The following is a 21,946-nucleotide window of genomic DNA, read 5'->3' on the forward strand; positions in this document are numbered from 1 at the left end:
ATTTTTATTTTAAGAGAGTTTCTCGTCATTACAAATCACAACTTTCAGATTTTCAATCCAATGCCAAGAAGCTTGAAAACAGTAGTAAATAGTAGTGTGTGATGACCACAACAAACAAAGAAAAGAACGTGCCATATTTGCCGTATTTGTGATTCATTACCCTCGTCCACTGTATCTACGACACATCTTAACTAGAACAGAAAGTGTAAAAGTCGGCAGTTGATGAATCAGTAATAATAATAATAAAAGCGTAGCCACGTCAGGACCGAATTTATCGCGGCTCCGGGTCAAACAACCTCAACGATATTTTCGGATCAAAGAAAAAACATAAATATGTTCAGTACGATATACATGTACAAGACTTTTGACGGAGTTTAGTTTCTTCCAAAATTGTGTTGTTGTTTCTTTGTATTTCTTCATACCAAACGAATTTGTAGAACATTTCGTTTACTTAACATCACCAAAATGGATTCATAATATAATGTTTTATGTGATAAACTGGTATTTATTAATGTAGATATTTAATTTCTTTATGGTTGTTGTAAATAACAATGGGCAAAAGCAAAGATTTTTCCAACTTTTAAAGGTGTAGGGGAGTTATCTGTCATCAGGATTTTTATCATGGTCACTTTTCAAAAGTGTCAGTGATCAGTTTGTCAATTGTTTGGTTTGTTTTAAATTTACAGCAAAGCTACTCAAGGACTACATGTGTTAGCCGTTCCTAAGTTAGCTATGACAGTCAATAGCAACCTTAGATAACACTTGAACTACCCTTTTACCAAAAAATAGTGGGATTGACGGAAACATTATCTCGCCTTTACTGTTGAAGGACGAGCATCTTAGCTACCAGGCCCTACTAAACCGTTTATCAACAGTGGAAAGCAACTGATTTGTAACCGATTTACCATTTACATTCATTTTAGTGCCTACGATTGTTTCTGTATAGTTTTCCTCTTTGCATGTGCCGTATATTATGAACTGTGTATTGCGCAAGTCCCGCCTGTCCTCGAAAATTGCAGAACGTTCGTGTGCGTAAAAATCAACAATACTTCTTTAAGAAAGCGAGCGAGAACATTGTCGAGATTTCTACAAACTCGCGTAATTTCTATAAAAAGCGGCTAACCGAGAGACAGAAAAGAAAATTATTGGATAGCTACGGTAAGTATACTATAGGCCTAGAAAGCTTTTATTGTGTTTAACGTCTAATAACCGGGAAACTGCAGAATTTGACCAGGAATGTTTTTAGATTTCGACCATTACGAACTGTTTAGTGAATTACTTCAGACGTTATTATCTCCCTCGATAATAAGTCAGCTTTAACCGGTGTAAAGCCAACCGAACTAACCAGCTAAGGGAAGGTGTGAGACAATATCAACTCATAATTAAGTTGCTCGTTATGAACCTAGATCGTCGGTAAAATACCCAGTTCTAGACCGTATATAAAAATCAGTACTGTTTGTAAGTTTGTAAAACTGTTATATATAAACTGCGATTTGCAATAACCATACAAAATAACCGTTATTATGAATTATATTGTTTTTATGTTTGTATATTAAAATATATTTGTATTGAAAAAAAAGAAATTTTGTGTATCGATTGTGTTGACAAATAACAAATTTTAATGTGTATTAACATTTTATTAACTTACAGATTTGAATTTTCGGTTATTTGAAATAGCAACACGTTAACATACGTAACGTAATAAATTGGAGACTCTTTCGAAGTAAATAATAATACGTAATAGCTTTTACTTTAAGAAAAGCTGTGACTGTGTAGTATATGAAAATGCAATGCGTTTTATCTTCCTTTATTATTAATGCAGTATGTATCCCATGTTGGTGTACGTGTAGGTTTCACAAAGCACGTGACTGAGAAATTCGTTAAGTTCATTTTATTGTGTCTGTTTTTGCTATTTTCTAGAAGATAATATTTATTTTGTTCTTGAGTATTTAGCTGTAACGTTGCAAGTTGTGAAATGGTATCGGTAACAATTTTTTTTCTGAAATAGCTTAAGTGGTATCTTAAGGTTACGGCTTCACCAATATTTGAACGAGAATGACCAGTCACGTAGTATTGCTATTCTATTTGTTTCCTGTCTGAAATAAATCTGAAGAACAAACAATCTTAAAGAAAGAGTTCAATAAAAAGAGGTATAGACATATTGGATGTGGTGGATTGTACTGTATATAGACATATTGGATGTGGTGAATTGTACTGTTTATAGACATGTTGGATGTGGTGGATTGTACTGTTTATAGACATATTGGATGTGGTGGATTGTACTGTTTATAGACATATTGGATGTGGTGGATTGTACTGTTTATAAACATGTTGGATGTGGTGGATTCTACTGTATATAGACATATTGGATGTGGTGGATTGTACTGTTTATAGACATGTTGGATGTGGTGGATTGTACTGTTTATAGACATGTTGGATGTGGTGGATTCTACTGTTTATAGACATATTGGATGTGGTGGAAATTACTGTTTATAGACATATTGGATGTGGTGGATTGTACTGTCAATAGACATATTGGATGTGGTGGATTGTACTGTTTATAGACATATTGGATGTGGTGGATTGTACTGTTTATAGACATGTTGGATGTGGTGGATTGTACTGTTTATAGACATACTAAATGTGGTGAATTGTACTGTCAATAGACATACTAAATGTGGTGAATTGTACTGTTTGTAGATATGTTGGATGTGGTGGATTGTACTGTTTATAGACATACTAAATGTGGTGGATTGTGCTGTTTATAGACATATTGGATGTGATGGATTGTGCTGTTTATAGACATATTGGATGTGGTGGATTTTACTGTTTATAGACATATTGGATGTGGTGGATTGTACCTTTTATAGAAAGCCACGCTTCTGATCCATTAGGCCCAGCATGGCCAGGTAGTTAGAACGCTCGACTCACAATCTGAGGATCGTGGATTTGAATCCCCGACACATCAAATATGCTGCCCTTTCAGCCGTGGCGGCATTATAATGTGACGGTCAATCCAACTATTCGTTGGTAAAAGAGTAGCTTAAGAGTTGGCAGTGGGTGGTGATGACTAGCTGCCTTCCTTCTGGTCTTACACTGCTGAGTTATGGACGGCTAGCGCAGATAATCCTCATGTAGCTTTGCGTAAAATTCAAAACAAACAAACAAACTGGCCTACTAGACTGAGAAGGCAAATGTTCATATATATATAACCTTAAACACACTTGGGTTGGTAGTTTTACCAATATAACATTATATCACCTGCTGGATGTCATGTCGAAGACAATTTCTCTAAAGTTCAGTGAAAGGCATATACAAAGAGAAGAACTGAAGACCTATATAAGAGTAGAATAACCTAAGCCACTTTGATCCTGTAGTCCAGGTAAAGGGCAATCAGCCCGCATCACCTGCCACTTACATGGCTACACTTTACTAGATAGCAGGGTCGACGTGTATGAAGGTAGAACACAATAATTACCGTGTCACATCTGTCATTTTTATGCTGTATGAATGCTCAACATGTATACGGCCCGGTATGACCAGGTGGTGAAAAAACTCGACTTGTAATTTGAGGGTCGGGGATTCGAATCTCTTTCACACCGAAATGCTTGCTCTTGCAGCCATGGGAACGTTATAATATGACGGTAAGAGTAGCCAAAGAGTTTGCAGTATGTGGGTGGTGATGAATAAGTGCCTTCCTTCTAGTCTTACACTGCTAAATTAGGGATGGCTCGCGCAGAAAAAAGCCCTTGTGTAGCTTTGTGCGAAATTCAAGAACAAGTAAACAAACAAACATATATATACATATATATATATATATATATATCAGAAAATATTTATAAATAAAGAGGGTTACCAAGTGTAGACCAGTATTGTTTTTTACGTTTGCTGAGATTTCAGTTATCAAGTGTAATATTCCACTATCCTTCCAGTTCCATATGTATAAAGTTACCACTGTGGTACAGTATTGTTTTTAAGTTTCATTTTTCAGTTGCCAAGTCTATCATCCTCAAGTTATCCTAGGTTATTAATGTAGTATCTTGTAAAATCTGCTATTCCGGAGTGTTTATGTTGTTTGTTGAACGTTCAGTTGGTAACATCAGTAAAGTTTAGGATTAACAATGTCCAAATGCAACATTTATAACAGTGCCTTTATTCTAGATTACCATATGTTTAGTTTACAACTCTAGTGCTGTATTATTTTTTAATGGGTTGAGTGTATCTTTGGCAAGTAAAATGGCATACTATTCTCCCACTTTATTATCTATCCAGTTGCTAAATTCATTATGCACTATTCTGGCAGATTACCAATGTCAAGTAGTTGAGTCTAGAGAAAGAATTGTTCTTCCTGTAATTTTCTTCTAGTTTCTCTTGCGTTCAGTTTCCAAACCTCGAAACTTAACTAATCATCTTGTGGTGACCTTTTATCCCCCAGTGTCACAGTGGCATGTTTGCGGATTAATAATTCTAAAAACCGGGTTTCGATACTCGTGAAGGGCAGAGCACAACTCTTTCTGTAGCTTTGTGTATAATAACAAAACAAACAAACTGGTATTCTAGTTTTTTATCTCTTCGGTTTCTAAAAATAATATTATTTTGCTCTTCCAATTATGACGTGTTCAGTTTTCTAAGTATATTAAACTACAACCAACAAACAAGCTGTTATTATTTAAACACTTCTGTGGTTGTTTCGTTTGAAACAAATCTCCAATTGTTTTCCGATATAAGACTACCAACTGACAGATTAAAAAACCAAAACATAAACTTTACAAGTATGTATGGTTTTAAGATAAATGTATTATTTAGTAAGATTAATCGAGTTGCATAGATGTAGATGTGTTTGTTTCCTGCAGAATTTTCGCTCGTAAATACAAAAAGGTATCTACACTCAGCTGTACATTATTTTAAATTATTCATTGTCAGGTACAAAGCTACACAATTTGTTATTTGTGCTGTTCAATTATGCAATTATCTAAAATAAGTTTCTTACTTTTAAAATAATATATTAATTTATGTTTTGATGACAGGCGGCATCACTGTAAGGTTGGTTTGGTTTTTGGAATTTCGCACAAAGCTACTCGAGGGCTATCTGTGCTAGTCGTCCCTAATTTAGCAGTGTAAGACTAGAGGGAAGGCAGCTAGTCATCACCACCCACCGCCAACTCTTGGGCTACTCTTTTACCAACGAAAAGTGGGATTGACCGTCACATTATAACGCCCCCACGGCTGGGAGGGCGAGCATGTTTGGCGCGACTCGGGCGCGAACTCGCGACCCTCAGATTACGAAGCGCACGCCTTAACGCGCTAGGCCATGCCAGACCCCCACTGTAAGGAACGTGTGATGTTTATTTTATTTTATTTTCTACTATCTTGTTTGAGTTTCTGTGTTTATGTTTGTGTTTTCTTATTGCAAACAAAAATCGGACTGTCTGCTGAGTCCACCGATGGAAATCGAACCCCTCATTTTAGCATTGTAAGTCCGCAGACTTACCGCTCTATTAGCGGGGGGTTAGCTTGTTCGAAATTATGGTTTAAATACTGTGAATTGATGTTCAGTCTTTTTTTCCTTTAAACAATAATGGCGCCGGCCCTCTAGTGGCTTAGCGATATGTCAGTAGACTTAACAAGATTAAGAACGACATACTGATAGCCTTGGTGGGCACATTACACATACTGTATTTCATCATGGTGCTATGTGTTTTAACTACATTAAATAAATAAACTAATCGCTTTGCAGAGGTTGCGACATCTATTGTATATATGTGTCATTGCTGAAATAAAAGTAATGGGTAATATTGTTTCTAAATTAAATTAATAGTTTAAATAACTAAAGTTTATTCAGTAGTCAGTTTTCTGTTTTTGACATATAATATATTAAACTGTAAAAGACACCATTAATAATTTCATAAAATTGTTGTATATCTAGTTTGGAATATGCAATTATGATAAATATCAGCAGTTTTATAGTACCACATAGGAATTTGTTGAAAAATCACCTTTAATTCTAAACAAACAATCAGCATTTTCAACAAATTTAATAATTGCCTTAGAAATTGTACTTTGGTTAGGTATAATTTCTGTGTGGTTGCCATATTTTTAAACACTTTAGTTTTTGAGTAAAAAATGAAACAAAATATGCGGGCCCTCGAACTCAATTTCCTCTCGGTCGTTCGGCTGTTTCTGTGACGTTTTACAACTATGACATAATAGTTGCCAAACACGCTTCGTTGGGCGCCGACCGTTTTGTTCCTTTCAGTGCTGGTGTTTTATGTAAATCTATCGCTGCTTTTTTCGGATTACATACTTTGTGAGCCTATTTTTTGTTTTGATATTGCAACTTTATGTTTGTTTTATGATAACATGGTTTACTGCGTTGCTTATGGTTGTAAAAACGGTTTGGAATCGGGCAAAAGCTTCTTTTCGTTTCCGTGCAAGGAGAAGGAACCGACAAGGTGGCGACAGTGGGTGCGGATGGTAAATAAGAAGAACTGGACTCACCCCATGCAAAGCTTTGTCAAGATCACTTTGAACGCTTATGTTTTCTGTCGGATCCCACTGTTTACAATTCCGTGGGTTTCAAGCCAGGTAGGTTGAGACTGAAAAAAACCATCAGCAGTAGAAAGGATCGTCCCCACCATCTTTTCTCGTGTAGAGCTGAGGACTGATCTCAGCCTGCAGTGTACAGGTTCCACCCCTCTGAAGTCATCCCTTGCCATCACGAAATGAACAAACGTAAAGGTATGTGTGCAGTATAAAGCGATAAACAATAACTAGTATAATATAATAATTTAAAAAGTACAAGTTTTTTGAAGAATGTAACTAGACATACACATTTCACATTCATGAGCGTGTTTTGCATTTGTGGCACCTTAAAGTCAGTGAAACCTTGATATCCTAGTCTAGACAGTGGACAAATTTATCCCAAATAGAGTATATTCCAAGTTTAAAAGCTGGTAGATTATTCTGTGGATGTTTTTTGTATCATTTTTAAATATGGAAAAGTTTGAAGAAATCCATTTTTCAAATTTAACATTTCAAGATAAATTAACTATTCAGACTGCTACATCTAGTTTGATTTTATAGACAGAATTATGACGTATAATTAAAATTCATTTTGCTACGATTCATAAATACCTGGTACAATGATTGTGGAAGGGCCGAGTATTAGTTACCATAATCGGTAAAGCATAAACAAATAAAACCCAGTCTGTGATACCAATAATTTATAAACACCAGAGAGGTTTCGAGATGCTTAACATTGCACGTGAAATAATACAGACCATATTTGTTGTCATGACTTAGGCTTACCATTCTTCCACTGGAGGTATGACCGACTCGCAACCGACCTGGGCGCTATCAGTGTCACTCACAGTTCCGCTACTTTCGCTCATGGAACTGTCCTCATCACTAGAACTTGTCACATCTGTGTCAAAAGTAACTATTATAGGTTCGTTCAGAGTATGTTCGAATTGATATGGCGCTGCTCGACACTGTTTAGAACACAAAGTCAAAACAGACTCCGCCTCTGTTTCTCCGTATGCACTGGCCATGTTTAGTTACATTCAACACGCTGGCGTTGGCGGTTTGTTTGGCAACTATTACGTTACAGTACGTTTCCTAGCGGCAAACGTAAAAACTAAAACGTTCGGATTGCCGCTCGGAAAGGGCTTTTTCTGCACCAAGTTTTATGTTTCATTTATTAGCACATATTTTTTTATAAAAAAATGTAAACCTGCAAAATTAATCAGTATGAGTAGTTCTTTTGACTGCAAAGTTTTCTTTTTTCTGTAAAATTCACCTTTAAGCGCAAAGGTACACAATGGACTACTTCTGTTCTGCCCACCACAGGTATCAAAACTCAGTTTTCAGCAGTGTGAGTCCACAGACTGTGCCACTGGGGGGGTGGGGTAAAATACTTGTTTGTTTTTGAATTTGACGTAAAGCTACAAGAAGACTATCTGCGCTAGCCGTCCCTAATTTAGCAGTGTAAGGCTAGAGGGAAGGCAGCTAGTCATCACCACCCACAGCCAACTCTTGGGCTACTCTCATACCAATGAATAGTGAGACTGACCGTCATATTATAACGCCTCCACGACTGAAAGGGCGAGCATGCTTCGTGTGACAGAAAATCGAACTCGTAACCTCAGATTACGAGTCGAGTGCCTTAACCCTCTGGCCATGCCGGGCCACATGACATCTGCAATTTTTCCCAATGTTTTAGAACAGTTCGAGTAATATATAACATGAGTTGAGGTAAATTATTGTTGATTTTGAAAGTTTGTGAACCACATTGAGTCAGAAATAATGAAGTTCAGTTTTGACATAAAAAATAACTGTTGTATGTATGCTGAAGTTGGGTATTACCAAAGGTCATATATTGTAACTGTCTTTGGAAGCACATCGATGAACAACAGAACAAGTGGTCAGCTTAAGACAAAACCTTGGAAAAGGTTATTAAATTTTCTGAAGAGTTTGGAGTTCATATCAAGGTCACTTGCAATGCATTACCAAGAGTGGAACTATTAGCAAGCTCCCACAAACATCTACCTCAAGACAATTTCTCTCGTGAGAAGACGGCAAATGGTGATAAAGGATCGGAGATTATCCCTCCAAAGAGACTTGGCGATTGAATAATTTAGATACAATAAGCAGAACATATTTCTATATATTAACCAAAGTAATGATTATACTTTGTTTGATATATTTCGTTTATTATTTAATGATTATAATTTCCATATTTATTAATATTAATGTTATTAACAGCAAATAGTTACGTCATTAGAAGTTTAAATTACCATTGTTTGTTTTCCATACGAGTATTCAAGGAAGTTCACAATATAGAGAGGTGGCAGTGTTGTAGGTTATGTTTTTAATCTAGTCTTGATATATCTAGAGATTTACATGCAGTGGTGGGCTTTGCTCAACATCTGGAATTTTCACCAAAGTTTTATAACATTTTTGTGTCTACTAGTTTGAACTAATGGGTTGTTATTAGATCGAGTTGCTTATTCAGTTAGTTCAGCTTTGGAATATTATGTATTCATTATGGACGAAAGCACCATACCTATGAGAGGAAATTAGCATGTATTGTAAACCTAGGCCTACCAATGAATATTAGTTCAACTAGCTTCTATAATTTGTAGTTCAAGTAAAGCAAAAAATTCCTTATAATTAACTGGACTAGGCTTTCCATACCTCATTTTTCTGAATAAATTGATAGGATTCGCTCAACAGTATTAACCATTACATTCCTTATAATTAACTGGACTAGACTTTCCATACCTCATTTTTCTGAATAAATTGATAGGATTCACTCAACAGTATTAACCATTACATTTCTTATAATTAACTGGACTAGACTTTCCATACCTCATTTTTCTGAATAAATTGATAGGATTCGCTCAACAGTATTAACCATTACATTTCTTATAATTAACTGGACTAGTCTTTCCATACCTCATTTTTCTGAATAAATTGATAGGATTCACTCAACAGTATTAACCATTACATTCCTTATAATTAACTGGACTAGTCTTTCCATACGTCATTTTTCTGAATAAATTGATAGGATTCGCTCAACAGTATTAACCATTACATTTCTTATAATTAACTGGACTAGTCTTTCCATACCTCATTTTTCTGAATAAATTGATAGGATTCACTCAACAGTATTAACCATTACATTCCTTATAATTAACTGGACTAGTCTTTCCATACCTCATTTTTCTGAATAAATTGATAGGATTCGCTCAACAGTATTAACCATTACATTTCTTATAATTAACTGGACTAGACTTTCCATACCTCATTTTTCTGAATAAATTGATAGGATTCGCTCAACAGTATTAACCATTACATTTCTTATAATTAACTGGACTAGTCTTTCCATACCTCATTTTTCTGAATAAATTGATAGGATTCGCTCAACAGTATTAACCATTACATTTCTTATAATTAACTGGACTAGTCTTTCCATACCTCATTTTTCTGAATAAATTGATAGGATTCGCTCAACAGTATTAACCATTACATTTCTTATAATTAACTGGACTAGTCTTTCCATACCTCATTTTTCTGAATAAATTGATAGGATTCACTCAACAGTATTAACCATTACATTCCTTATAATTAACTGGACTAGGCTTTCCATACCTCATTTTTCTGAATAAATTGATAGGATTCGCTCAACAGTATTAACCATTACATTTCTTATAATTAACTGGACTAGACTTTCCATACCTCATTTTTCTGAATAAATTGATAGGATTCACTCAACAGTATTAACCATTACATTCCTTATAATTAACTGGACTAGACTTTCCATACCTCATTTTTCTGAATAAATTGATAGGATTCACTCAACAGTATTAACCATTACATTCCTTATAATTAACTGGACTAGACTTTCCATACCTCATTTTTCTGAATAAATTGATAGGATTCACTCAACAGTATTAACCATTACATTTCTTATAATTAACTGGACTAGACTTTCCATACCTCATTTTTCTGAATAAATTGATAGGATTCGCTCAGCAGTATTAACCATTACATTTCTTATAATTAACTGGACTAGACTTTCCATACCTCATTTTTCTGAATAAATTGATAGGATTCACTCAACAGTATTAACCATTACATTCCTTATAATTAACTGGACTAGGCTTTCCATACCTCATTTTTCTGAATAAATTGATAGGATTCGCTCAACAGTATTAACCATTACATTTCTTATAATTAACTGGACTAGTCTTTCCATACCTCATTTTTCTGAATAAATTGATAGGATTCGCTCAACAGTATTAACCATTACAATATTAATGCAGAAATAAATGCTGTTGTTTTTAAGATGGTTTGGTTAAAAACATCTATCTTACAGCATATATACAAATTTATAAATAATTCAGTCTGGAGGGTAAATGTTCAATTAAGTATTGAAGGAGTTGTTTAAAAATCCAGGAAGTATAAAGTTCAGGACTTTGAGGTTAAAATCAGAGTATTTAGAGAGTGGAGTTAAATTTCAAACTCAATGTTGATTCATATTTATAAAGTATTGTTATGGACACTTAACTCTGAGGCCCGGCATGGTCAGGTGGTTAAGGCATTCCACTCGTAATCCGAGGTTCACGGGCTCAAATTCCCATCATCCCAAAACATGCTCGCCCTATTAGTCGTGGAGCGTTATAATGTAAGGGTCAAAACCACTATTCGTTGGTAAAAGAGTAGCCCAAGAGTCAGAAGTGGGTGATGATGACTAGCTATCTTCACTCTAGTTTTACACTGCAAAATTATGGATAGCTAGCGCAGATAGCCCTCGTATAGCTTTGCGCGAAATTCAAACCAAACCCAACTTAACTCTGGTCTTGTATTATAAGTGGCTCACTATTTCTGTGTGAGTTTTTTCCCCTTACTCAACAGTCAGTCATTATATACAATCCATTCTAGAATATTTATTTAAATTTTTGGAATAAAAATATCAACTGCCCCAAGGTACTAAATACTATAGAGCATGTTGTAATAGCTTTTCGTTTTGTGAGGGAGCAAATAACAGACGATTTTAGAGAGACTTAAGCCTCGCAAGTTCTCAATAAGTTAAGAGTTCGTTTGGTATATTTATTTATTTTCCGAAAACGAAAGAAACTACACAGAATTTACCTGCGATTATTGTTGCTTCGAAATTATTATTGTACTTTTTTTGTCGTCGTTGTTGTTGTAACCAGTTTGGTTTTAATTTTAAAATGTTTATTTGAAACCAAGGATGGAAGTTTCTAATTAAATTTAGATTGTTATTTATGTTTTATTTTTGTAATAAAGTTGCTAAATCTTTTCCTAATTTTGGCGACCTCTGGGGTTTCCTTAAAAGTACGATGAAAATGTTTTTAAAATGTTGAAAACTGAAATATAAATAGTTGGCTGACTTAAGCCTAACAAGATATATTCTCAGCATATAAAGTAAATAAAACTATTCCTTTTTACAAAACTAATGTTTTGTGTAATCTTGAATTGGACAAAAATTTGTTATTTGGTGAATAAGATGAACATTCGTTTGCAGTTTCATTCTACGAATCGAATATTTTAAAGTCCCTTTTATTTGAATCTCAAAATAGTCAGAAGAGGGTAGCTTGAGAGCTGATAGTGGGTGTTATTCAGTACCCATCTTTCCTCAAGTTTATTGGATCAAAATTAGCGAAAAGGGACGGGTTTGGCATGACCGGGTTGTTAAAACACGGCTTGGCATGACCAGGTTGTTAGGACATGGCTTGGCATGGCCAGGTTGTTAGGACATGGCTTGGCATGACCAGGTTGTTAGGACACTCGACTCGTAATCTAAGGGTCGCGGGTTCGAATCTCCGTCACAAAAAACATGCTCACTCTTTCAGCAGTGGCGGCGTTATAATGTCGGTCAAACCCACAATTCGTTGTTAAAAGAGTAGCCCAAGAGTTGGCGATGGGTGGTGATGACTAGCTGCCGTTCCTCTAGTCTTACACTACTAAATTAGGGACGTCTAGTGCAGATAGTCCTTGTGTAGCTTTGCGCGAAATTAGGAAAAAAAAAACACGAAAAACAAACGCACAAATGTTTCTTTGCCTAGGATTTAGAGGGTGATTTACATTTATACACCAGTGGCTCCATCTCTACTTCTAATTCGGATGTATAAGAACACAATGTTCTTAAAACTGAGTAATTGATTCACCATAAATGTTAGAAGTGATTATGAAAATGTTAAGATATAGAAATCAAGTACAACAGCGATATCACACCTTTATCGTGTGAAAATAAACTAGAAGTGGACGCACTCTAGAGACGATGCCTTTGTTTCCAGCCACATTTCTCTCGGAACGAAATATTACAGACAATCGTGTACAAATCGAAACAATAATACTCTGCACAAAAATGGCGGAAAAACGCCATGTTGAAAAGAGGTGAAAAGAGTAGTTTGTAAGTTTCTGAAGAAGAGAAAACAATGATACTGTTAATGACTCTATCAATAAAAGTGATCAGGACAAGGAACAAAAAGGAATTCTGAAAGTACTGATAACAAACCCAAGACACGTTCTTTACAAGACAGGCGATTGTCGAGTTCTTACTGTTAATACACTTGTGAATGTTATTCTATAGCATTAAGATCCACATTATTAAGTTCAAATGGTCACAATAGAATGATCACAGTTAGAGACGTGAGGTGTTTTCACATATATCAAAGTGTGAACCAGTTTCCGACCTTTGGAAAGGTGAACAACAAGTAGGTACAAGTTTGGTGATCTATACAAAAGTGATGGCATTTTGACTGATGAAACACACAAGCAATTCCCAGACGAACGCAACTCATGGAGTGAAGATTTCCTCTTCAGATGTGGTGAAAACGTACCGCAACAATAGAAATGCGAAATGAACAATAAAGACCATGACTTGGTCTGCACAAAATCCTGGTATGTAGAATTTTGTGTCAACGTGACTTTAGGTAGAAACTGAGAAAGTTAAAAGATGATCAAATGACTTGTCTCAGTTGTGGGGAGCCATACAAGAAATTTGGAACAGTATTCAATAATGTAATTACAGCAACATAGAAAATTATAACACTATGTATAAAGCAAACATTTACATATATAGCATTATTGAATATTACACCTTATTAAGTTTACGCCTACTTGTTTGTCACCCCTTTATGTGTATTGCTTTTCCATGTATAAATGTGTGTGTTTGAACAAATGTGTACATAGATGTGTGTGTTTAAAAATGTGCAGTCGTTAAAGTGATTCCATATAAAACGTTTTAGCATGTCTTTTAAGCATTGACGATGTTACATGTTCAATATGTTGCATATTTTATGGAATCCGATGTAAGCTGGTTACTTTAGACCTTTTACGCCCTTGCAATATTGTTTTGGAAAATTTTAGTCTTTAACACTCATCTTCATGAATAGATTTTCGATGCAGAAAAACTGATTGCGTGGGAGGGTTCTCAAGTTAAAACTAGAAACAGAAAACTACCAAGATCTCTCCACGCCCACTCTTATTCGTACCGCAAGCCTACTGACGTCAAAGCTTCCGTTGTGACGTTTATCATCCAGGCACCCCACAGCTGTCAATCCGCCATTGTGGTTCAAGGATCGTACGAAAGCACCTGCAACGGCGGGAGTCTTGCAGGAAAGCTAGTTTAGAAATATCTTGTGCCGGTGAACTTCCGATAGCTAAGCCTAAGTCTTTGTCTCACAGTTAACATTTGCTATAAACATATAATTTTTTATCACCTCGTAATTCTAATTCTTTTGACAGACGACATGAATGTGTAAGCGGCTCATCAACTTTACTGCACTCGATTAGCGATCACCATGACGCAAGGGTGGATGTTGCTTACACTGTTCCTGCTTTATCATGATGTGAAGGATGTCCGTCCGGAAAGCAATGTCGGTAAGGTTATGAGAACTGTCTCTTTACCACTGTATCAGCTTTAGTCTTGATTTGCTATTCATGTTCGAACTAACAATGATAAAAAAAATAAGGCTTAACTGAATTCAGCGAGCGTTATCAGCTTTTGCTGTCTTTTCATATTCGCTGACAGTTTTTTAAACACTTTATTTTTTAACAAAAATAAACGCAATCTATGGAAACATTTAGGTTTGGCGTGTGTAAAATGACGTTCGCACAAGTTTACAGTATATACTATTTTTATTTTTTTTTATTCTGAAAGTATTGTCAGAAACGAAAACATCTAGGTCGAACGTTGCGAGGTAGGGTTCTAATTGGTGGTTTGTAGAAATTCGTTATGAGTATTGAAGCTGCATCCATGCTTGTATTAATAAATTGACACATAATTATGAAAATCAGACTAGTCTACGACCAAAGACGCTGTGACGTTTTGCGTAGATGAGATTTTCCATGATTTTTGGGGAATTCATGTATCATAACGAATGATGTATGTGAAGCCTAACTCCGTGTATTAGCACTTACAGTACCGACACAGTCAGTACTCGAGAGTTCCTATGATTCGGTCTTTCCTTTACACACTCGCTATTCTATCTCTTTGGTGACTAAAGTGTACCATATGGTGGACTAGCCAGTGGTAAAGAGTGCAGGAATATTAGATCAACTAGTTTAGTTCTCAAGACAAAAATGTGTGATTTTTCGATAGAGAGTATAACTATCTTACGTCATCCGTATTGAAGTGTTCACACGTAAAATGTGAACGCAGTATACTATATTAAATTGTTTATTGTTACTTGCTAGACGAAGTGACGAAGATTTATATCAATTAATACGCGTAATGATTTCGCTCGTTACCAAAAACCAAGTAAAAACATATTAAGCGAAGTTCTGTGGGATGTACATATTGTGCAATTAATTACCAGTAGAGAAACTATGTTGATACAACCAATGTAAACTCAGAAATGACGAAAAGACATGGAGGTCGGTGTACGTCATAACGCCCTCTATAGGTTGACACAGCTAAAATCACGTTGTTTTGGTAATGAATACAACTGACTAGAAAATAACTAACTGAAACCTCATTCTAGTTGGGTTTTTTTTTTCATCACGGTCAATATAACCACTCTCTTTGTTAGGTATTGTCATTATCACAGAGATTTTAATCATTAGTGGACAATGCCATACTAGGAGCTATCACAGAGATTTTAATCATTACTGAACAATGCCATACTAGGAGCTATCACAGAGATTTTAATCATTACTGAACAATCCCATACTAGGAGCTATCACAGAGATTTTAATCATTACTGAACAATCCCATACTAGGAGCTATCACAGAGATTTTAATCATTACTGGACAATGCCATACTAGGAGCTATCACAGAGATTTTAATCATTACTGGACAATGCCATACTAGGAGCTATCACAGAGATTTTAATCATTACTGGACAATGCCATACTAGGAGCTATCACAGAAATTTTAATCATTACTGGACAATGCCATACTAGGAGCTATCACAGAGATTTTAATCATTACTGGACAATGCCATACTAGGAGCTATCACAGAGATTTTAATCATTACTGGACAATCCCATACTAGGAGCTATCACAGAGATTTTAATCATTACTGCACAGTGCCATAATATCAGTTAACTTAATGCATACCAAACGTAGGATATTTATCATCTGATACGTTACAATAATAACACATTTAGGAACAACGTGTAATTTGTGTGGTATCATTGTTGTGTTTGTAACCAGTTCAAAACGTTTTAAAAATTGCAATAAAAATGGTGATTTGTAGTGTTTCAGTAATTATTATCAAAACAGTTTTTTAATATTTGATGCTAAAATTTTGCTCTTGTTTTTTTTTTATTTCGCGCAAAGCTACTCGAAGGCTACCTGCACTAGCCGTGTGTTTGTGTTTTCTTATAGCAAAGCTACCTCGGGCTATCTGCTGAGCCCACCGAGGGGAATCGAACCCCTGATTTTAGCGTTGTAAATCCGGAGACATACCGCTGTACTGCGCTAGCCATCCCTAATTTAGTAGTGTAAGACTAGAGGGAAGGCAGCTAGTCATCACCACTCACCGCCAACTCTTGGGCTACTCTTTTACCAATGAATAGTGGGATTGACCGTCACGTTATAACGCTCCCACGGCTGAAAGGGCGAGCATGTTTGGTACGACGAGGGTTCGAACCCACGACCCTCAGATGACAAGTCAAACGCCTTAACCCACCTGGCCATGCCGGGCTTTGAGGCTAAAAGAAAGGAAACGTGCACATTAGAGAAAATGTTCGTTTTTACCGTGTTCAGAAAAAAAAAGTATATTGAATATTCAGAACTATGTTGTGTGATGGATAATTTTTAAAAATTACGTTTACGTCTTAATGTTTGTGAAACATAATATCGTCATAAGAATAATCAGAACACAAATATACTCAGCAGTGGCACCATTTTGGGAATTAACGTGTGTTGGCATCATTATTTTGTCATGCTGACGTCACTCTGTAAAAGAGACGCCAGAGTGAAGATTTTGTACTAAATAAAACTCATAATGTATTTCCGTACATGGGGTCAGGCATGACCGGGTGGGTTAAGGCGTGCGACTCCTAATCTGAGGGTCGCGGGTTGGAATCCCGGTCGCACCAAACATGTTCGCTCTTTCAGCAGTGGGGGCGTTATAATGTGACGGTCAATCCCACTATTCATTGGTAAAAGAGTAGCCCAAGAGTTGGCGGTGGGTGGTGATGACTAGCTGCCTTCCCTCTAGTCTTACACTGCTAAATTAGGAGCGGCTAGCGCAGATAGCTCTCGAGTAGCTTTGCGCGAAATTCAAAAACAAACAATCCGTACATGGTTTTTCAATAGCTTTTAGTTTTACTTGAGGCGACTTTATGACACACGTTACGCATTATTAAACATACTAATCACGTTCAATGTACCTGGTACCTTAATCACATTCAGTGTACCTGGTACCTTTTAAAACACGCTTTTATCTTTTTATTACTGTTTATTTGATACGCTCATGCAAATATTCTTAATATTATTGGCTATTGTTCAATAAAATTATTTTCTATTCTGTCTGTTGCACTTTATGTTTGGAGTTTTTTTTTCTTTTTCCAAGAGAACTTTTAACGGGACTGAACTCAATGCAATTAAAAAGTTAAATGCTGGCTGTGAGGTAGTTAAAATAAAAAACAAATGCTTTGTTAAAATTTGGCTATAAGTAAAAACAACATGTGGACCAAAATAATAATAATAAGATCAAGTTAGTCCTAACAGATTTTTAGGATAACAAGCTGTTTTCTTATGTAGAGGTCAAAGTTCACTACAGGTCATTCAGGTCTAGTTTGTAGGGTAGTTTAATTCGTATTATTTCTTAACACTTCTCTATGAATGGCTCCTCGTGCAATTAGAAAGGTTAATGTTCTCATAAAACTAAAAAATACAATTATTTTGGTTTTTACAATAATTACATAATGGATATATCGATATCCTACATTAAATATGTCTTTTTTTTTGGTTTAGTACTTTTTGGTAGTTTTGTTAATAAGTTTTCCTCTGTCTACACTTGTCAAGTTTTGTCCTAGTTGAAAAACTATAGAAGGACTTCGAGAACAAACATACAAATTCACTTACAATATGATATGATATGAACTTTCTTTCCAAGCTTTGAAACATACCTGCCATATTACCTTTGTGCCAGAACTGTCAACAAAACACATGTGCGTCTGTGTTTTAAATGTCTCTTCAGGGTGATTCAGACCCCCTAAAAGTGATACCCAGTGTATTCGGGCTCATCATGTTAACATCAGGGTGATTCAGACCCCCTAAAAGTGATACCCAGTGTATTCTGGCTCATCATGTTAACATCAGGGTGATTCAGACCCCCTAAAAGTGATACCCAGTGTATTCGGGCTCATCATGTTAACATCAGGGTGATTCAGACCCCCTAAAAGTGATACCCAGTGTATTCGGGCTCATCATGTTAACATCAGGGTGATTCAGACCCCCTAAAAGTGATACCCAGTGTATTCGGGCTCATCATGTTAACATCAAGGGGATTCAGACCCCCTAAAAGTGATACCCAGTGTATTCGGGCTCATCATGTTAACATCAGGGTGATTCAGACCCCCTAAAAGTGATACCCAGTGTATTCGGGCTCATCATGTTAACATTAGGGTGATTCAGACCCCCTAAAAGTGATACCCAGTGTATTCGGGCTCATCATGTTAACATTAGGGTGATTCAGACCCCCTAAAAGTGATACCCAGTGTATTCGGGCTCATCATGTTAACACATCAGTCCAATTCTCGAAAGTTGATTCATGTAGTTAATATTTCATTTGTGTAAAGTGTTACATGTTAGTATTTGATCTTTGAAAAGTGTCACATGCTAATATTACATCTTCGTAAAGTGTCACATATTGCACCCTACCCAGGTTTAAGATAGTATTTAATCCGTGTAAAATCTTACATAGATTTGGATAGATCACCTTAACTTTGGATTTAGTTGTTATTTGATTTATGTAAAGAGTTACGTGTTACACTCTAACTTCTACTAAGTATATGATCCATGTAAGGTGTTGCATGCTACACCCCAACCCTGGTTCTAATTAGTATTCCACAGAGCATTCTCAAACTGAAGAAAGGTATTATTTGTGAATCAAGGTACAGAAAATGATGGAGTTACAGAGAGTGTTCCATTAAAAGTGTTTATCAAATATAACGCTACGACAAAAAGTCAAAGATCACAGACAAGAGAAAAGCTGAAATGACCCTTGAGCACGAAACTGTGGCTATTGTAAGTGCTGCACGTTGTGATATTGATCGCTGTCTACCTGTGTATGCTACTGAGGACAACTCTATTGATTGTGATACCTTTCTGGTTCTTATGCTAATTTGTAGTTATTATGCTAGAAAGTCGAATACAATCCCCTCCCCTACATCATTATAGTGAGTAGCGGTGTTTTCCTCTGGTATTTAATTTGTTTTATGCTGGAAGATTAACATAATTAACATTATTTCTGAGTGACAGGATAAAAAAAATATTGCTACACGTACAGCCAAAGTTAACGAGTTTTATTGTTTACTTGATCCATAGTATCTTGAAAATTCAATCATACTTTGCAGCTTTCCACCCTTTTATTAAAAACAAATAACTGTGGTATTCTACTTTCCACCCTTTTATTAAAAACAAATAACTGTGGTATTCTACTTTCCACCCTTTTATTAAAAACAAATAACTGTGGTATTCTACTTTCCACACTTCCTTCAGTAAGAAATAACTGTGGTATTCTACTTTCCACACTTCCTTCAGTAAGAAATAACTGTGGTATTCTACTTTCCACACTTCCTTTAGTAACAAACAACTGTGGTATTCTACTTTCCACACTTCCTTCAGTAAGAAATAACTGTGGTATTCTACTTTCCACACTTTCTTCAGTAAGAAATAACTGTGGTATTCTACTTTCCACACTTCCTTCAGTAAGAAATAACTGTGGTATTCTACTTTCCACACTTCCTTCAGTAAGAAATAACTGTGGTATTCTACTTTCCACACTTCCTTCAGTAAGAAATAACTGTGGTATTCTACTTTCCGCACTTCCTTCAGTAAGAAATAACTGTGGTATTCTACTTTCCGCACTTCCTTCAGTAAGAAATAACTGTGGTTCTACTTTCCACACTTCCTTCAGTAAGAAATAACTGTGGTATTCTACTTTCCACACTTTCTTCAGTAAGAAATAACTGTGGTATTCTACTTTCCACACTTTCTTCAGTGAAATAACTGTGGTATTCTACTTTCCACACTTTCTTCAGTAAGAAATAACTGTGGTATTCTACTTTCCACACTTCCTTCAGTAAGAAATAACTGTGGTATTCTACTTTCCACACTTTCTTCAGTAAGAAATAACTGTGGTATTCTACTTTCCACACTTTCTTCAGTAAGAAATAACTGTGGTATTCTACTTTCCACACTTCCTTCAGTAATAAATAACTGTGGTATTCTACTTTCCACACTTCCTTCAGTAAGAAATACCTGTGGTATTCTACTTTCTTCCTTCAGTAAGAAATAACTGTGGTATTCTACTTTCTTCCTTCAGTAAGAAATAACTGTGGTATTCTACTTTCTTCCTTCAGTAAGAAATAACTGTGGTATTCTACTTTCCACACTTCCTTTAGTAACAAACAACTGTGGTATTCTACTTTCCACACTTCCTTCAGTAAGAAATAACTGTGGTATTCTACTTTCCACACTTTCTTCAGTAAGAAATAACTGTGGTATTCTACTTTCCACACTTCCTTCAGTAAGAAATAACTGTGGTATTCTACTTTCCACACTTCCTTCAGTAAGAAATAACTGTGGTATTCTACTTTCCACACTTCCTTCAGTAAGAAATAACTGTGGTATTCTACTTTCCGCACTTCCTTCAGTAAGAAATAACTGTGGTATTCTACTTTCCGCACTTCCTTCAGTAAGAAATAACTGTGGTATTCTACTTTCCACAGTTCCTTCAGTAAGAAATAACTGTGGTATTCTACTTTCCACACTTTCTTCAGTAAGAAATAACTGTGGTATTCTACTTTCCACACTTTCTTCAGTAAGAAATAACTGTGGTATTCTACTTTCCACACTTTCTTCAGTAAGAAATAACTGTGGTATTCTACTTTCCACACTTCCTTCAGTAAGAAATAACTGTGGTATTCTACTTTCCACACTTTCTTCAGTAAGAAATAACTGTGGTATTCTACTTTCCACACTTTCTTCAGTAAGAAATAACTGTGGTATTCTACTTTCCACACTTCCTTCAGTAATAAATAACTGTGGTATTCTACTTTCCACACTTCCTTCAGTAATAAATAACTGTGGTATTCTACTTTCCACACTTCCTTCAGTAAGAAATAACTGTGGTATTCTACTTTCTTCCTTCAGTAAGAAATAACTGTGGTATTCTACTTTCTTCCTTCAGTAAGAAATAACTGTGGTATTCTACTTTCCACACTTCCTTCAGTAAGAAATAACTGTGGTATTCTACTTTCCACACTTCCTTCAGTAAGAAATAACTGTGGTATTCTACTTTCCACACTTCCTTCAGTAAGAAATATCTGTTGTATTCTACTTTCCACACTTCCTTCAGTAAGAAATAACTGTGGTATTCTACTTTCCACACTTCCTTCAGTAAGAAATAACTGTGGTATTCTACTTTACACACTTCCTTCAGTAAGAAATAACTGTGGTATTCTACTTTCCACACTTCCTTCAGTAAGAAATAACTGTGGTATTCTACTTTCCACACTTCCTTCAGTAAGAAATATCTGTGGTATTCTACTTTCCACACTTCCTTCAGTAAGAAATAACTGTGGTATTCTACTTTCCACACTTCCTTTATTAACAAATAACTGTGATATTCTACTTTCCACACTTGCTTTAGTAACAAATATATGGGGTATTCTACTTTCCACACTTCCTTCAGTAAGAAATAACTGTGGTATTCTACTTTCCACACTTCCTTT

The 21,946-nt window shown here is 35.7% G+C and overlaps 1 protein-coding gene across 1 annotated transcript in view; it reads left to right on the forward strand.

Moving 5' to 3' along the window:
* The first annotated feature begins 14,186 nt into the window (after nt 1-14,186).
* LOC143234467 (receptor-type tyrosine-protein phosphatase N2-like) overlaps nt 14,187-21,946 on the forward strand; it is a 562,455-nt gene continuing 554,695 nt past the window's right edge. The window contains exon 1 of the mRNA XM_076471857.1: nt 14,187-14,412. Within this exon, the coding sequence (XP_076327972.1) occupies nt 14,334-14,412 (79 nt within the window). The 5' untranslated portion in view covers nt 14,187-14,333. The remainder of the gene's footprint in view (nt 14,413-21,946) is intronic.

The sequence above is a fragment of the Tachypleus tridentatus genome, chromosome 12 (genome assembly GCF_004210375.1).
Source record: "Tachypleus tridentatus isolate NWPU-2018 chromosome 12, ASM421037v1, whole genome shotgun sequence".
Classification (NCBI taxonomy): domain Eukaryota; kingdom Metazoa; phylum Arthropoda; class Merostomata; order Xiphosura; family Limulidae; genus Tachypleus; species Tachypleus tridentatus.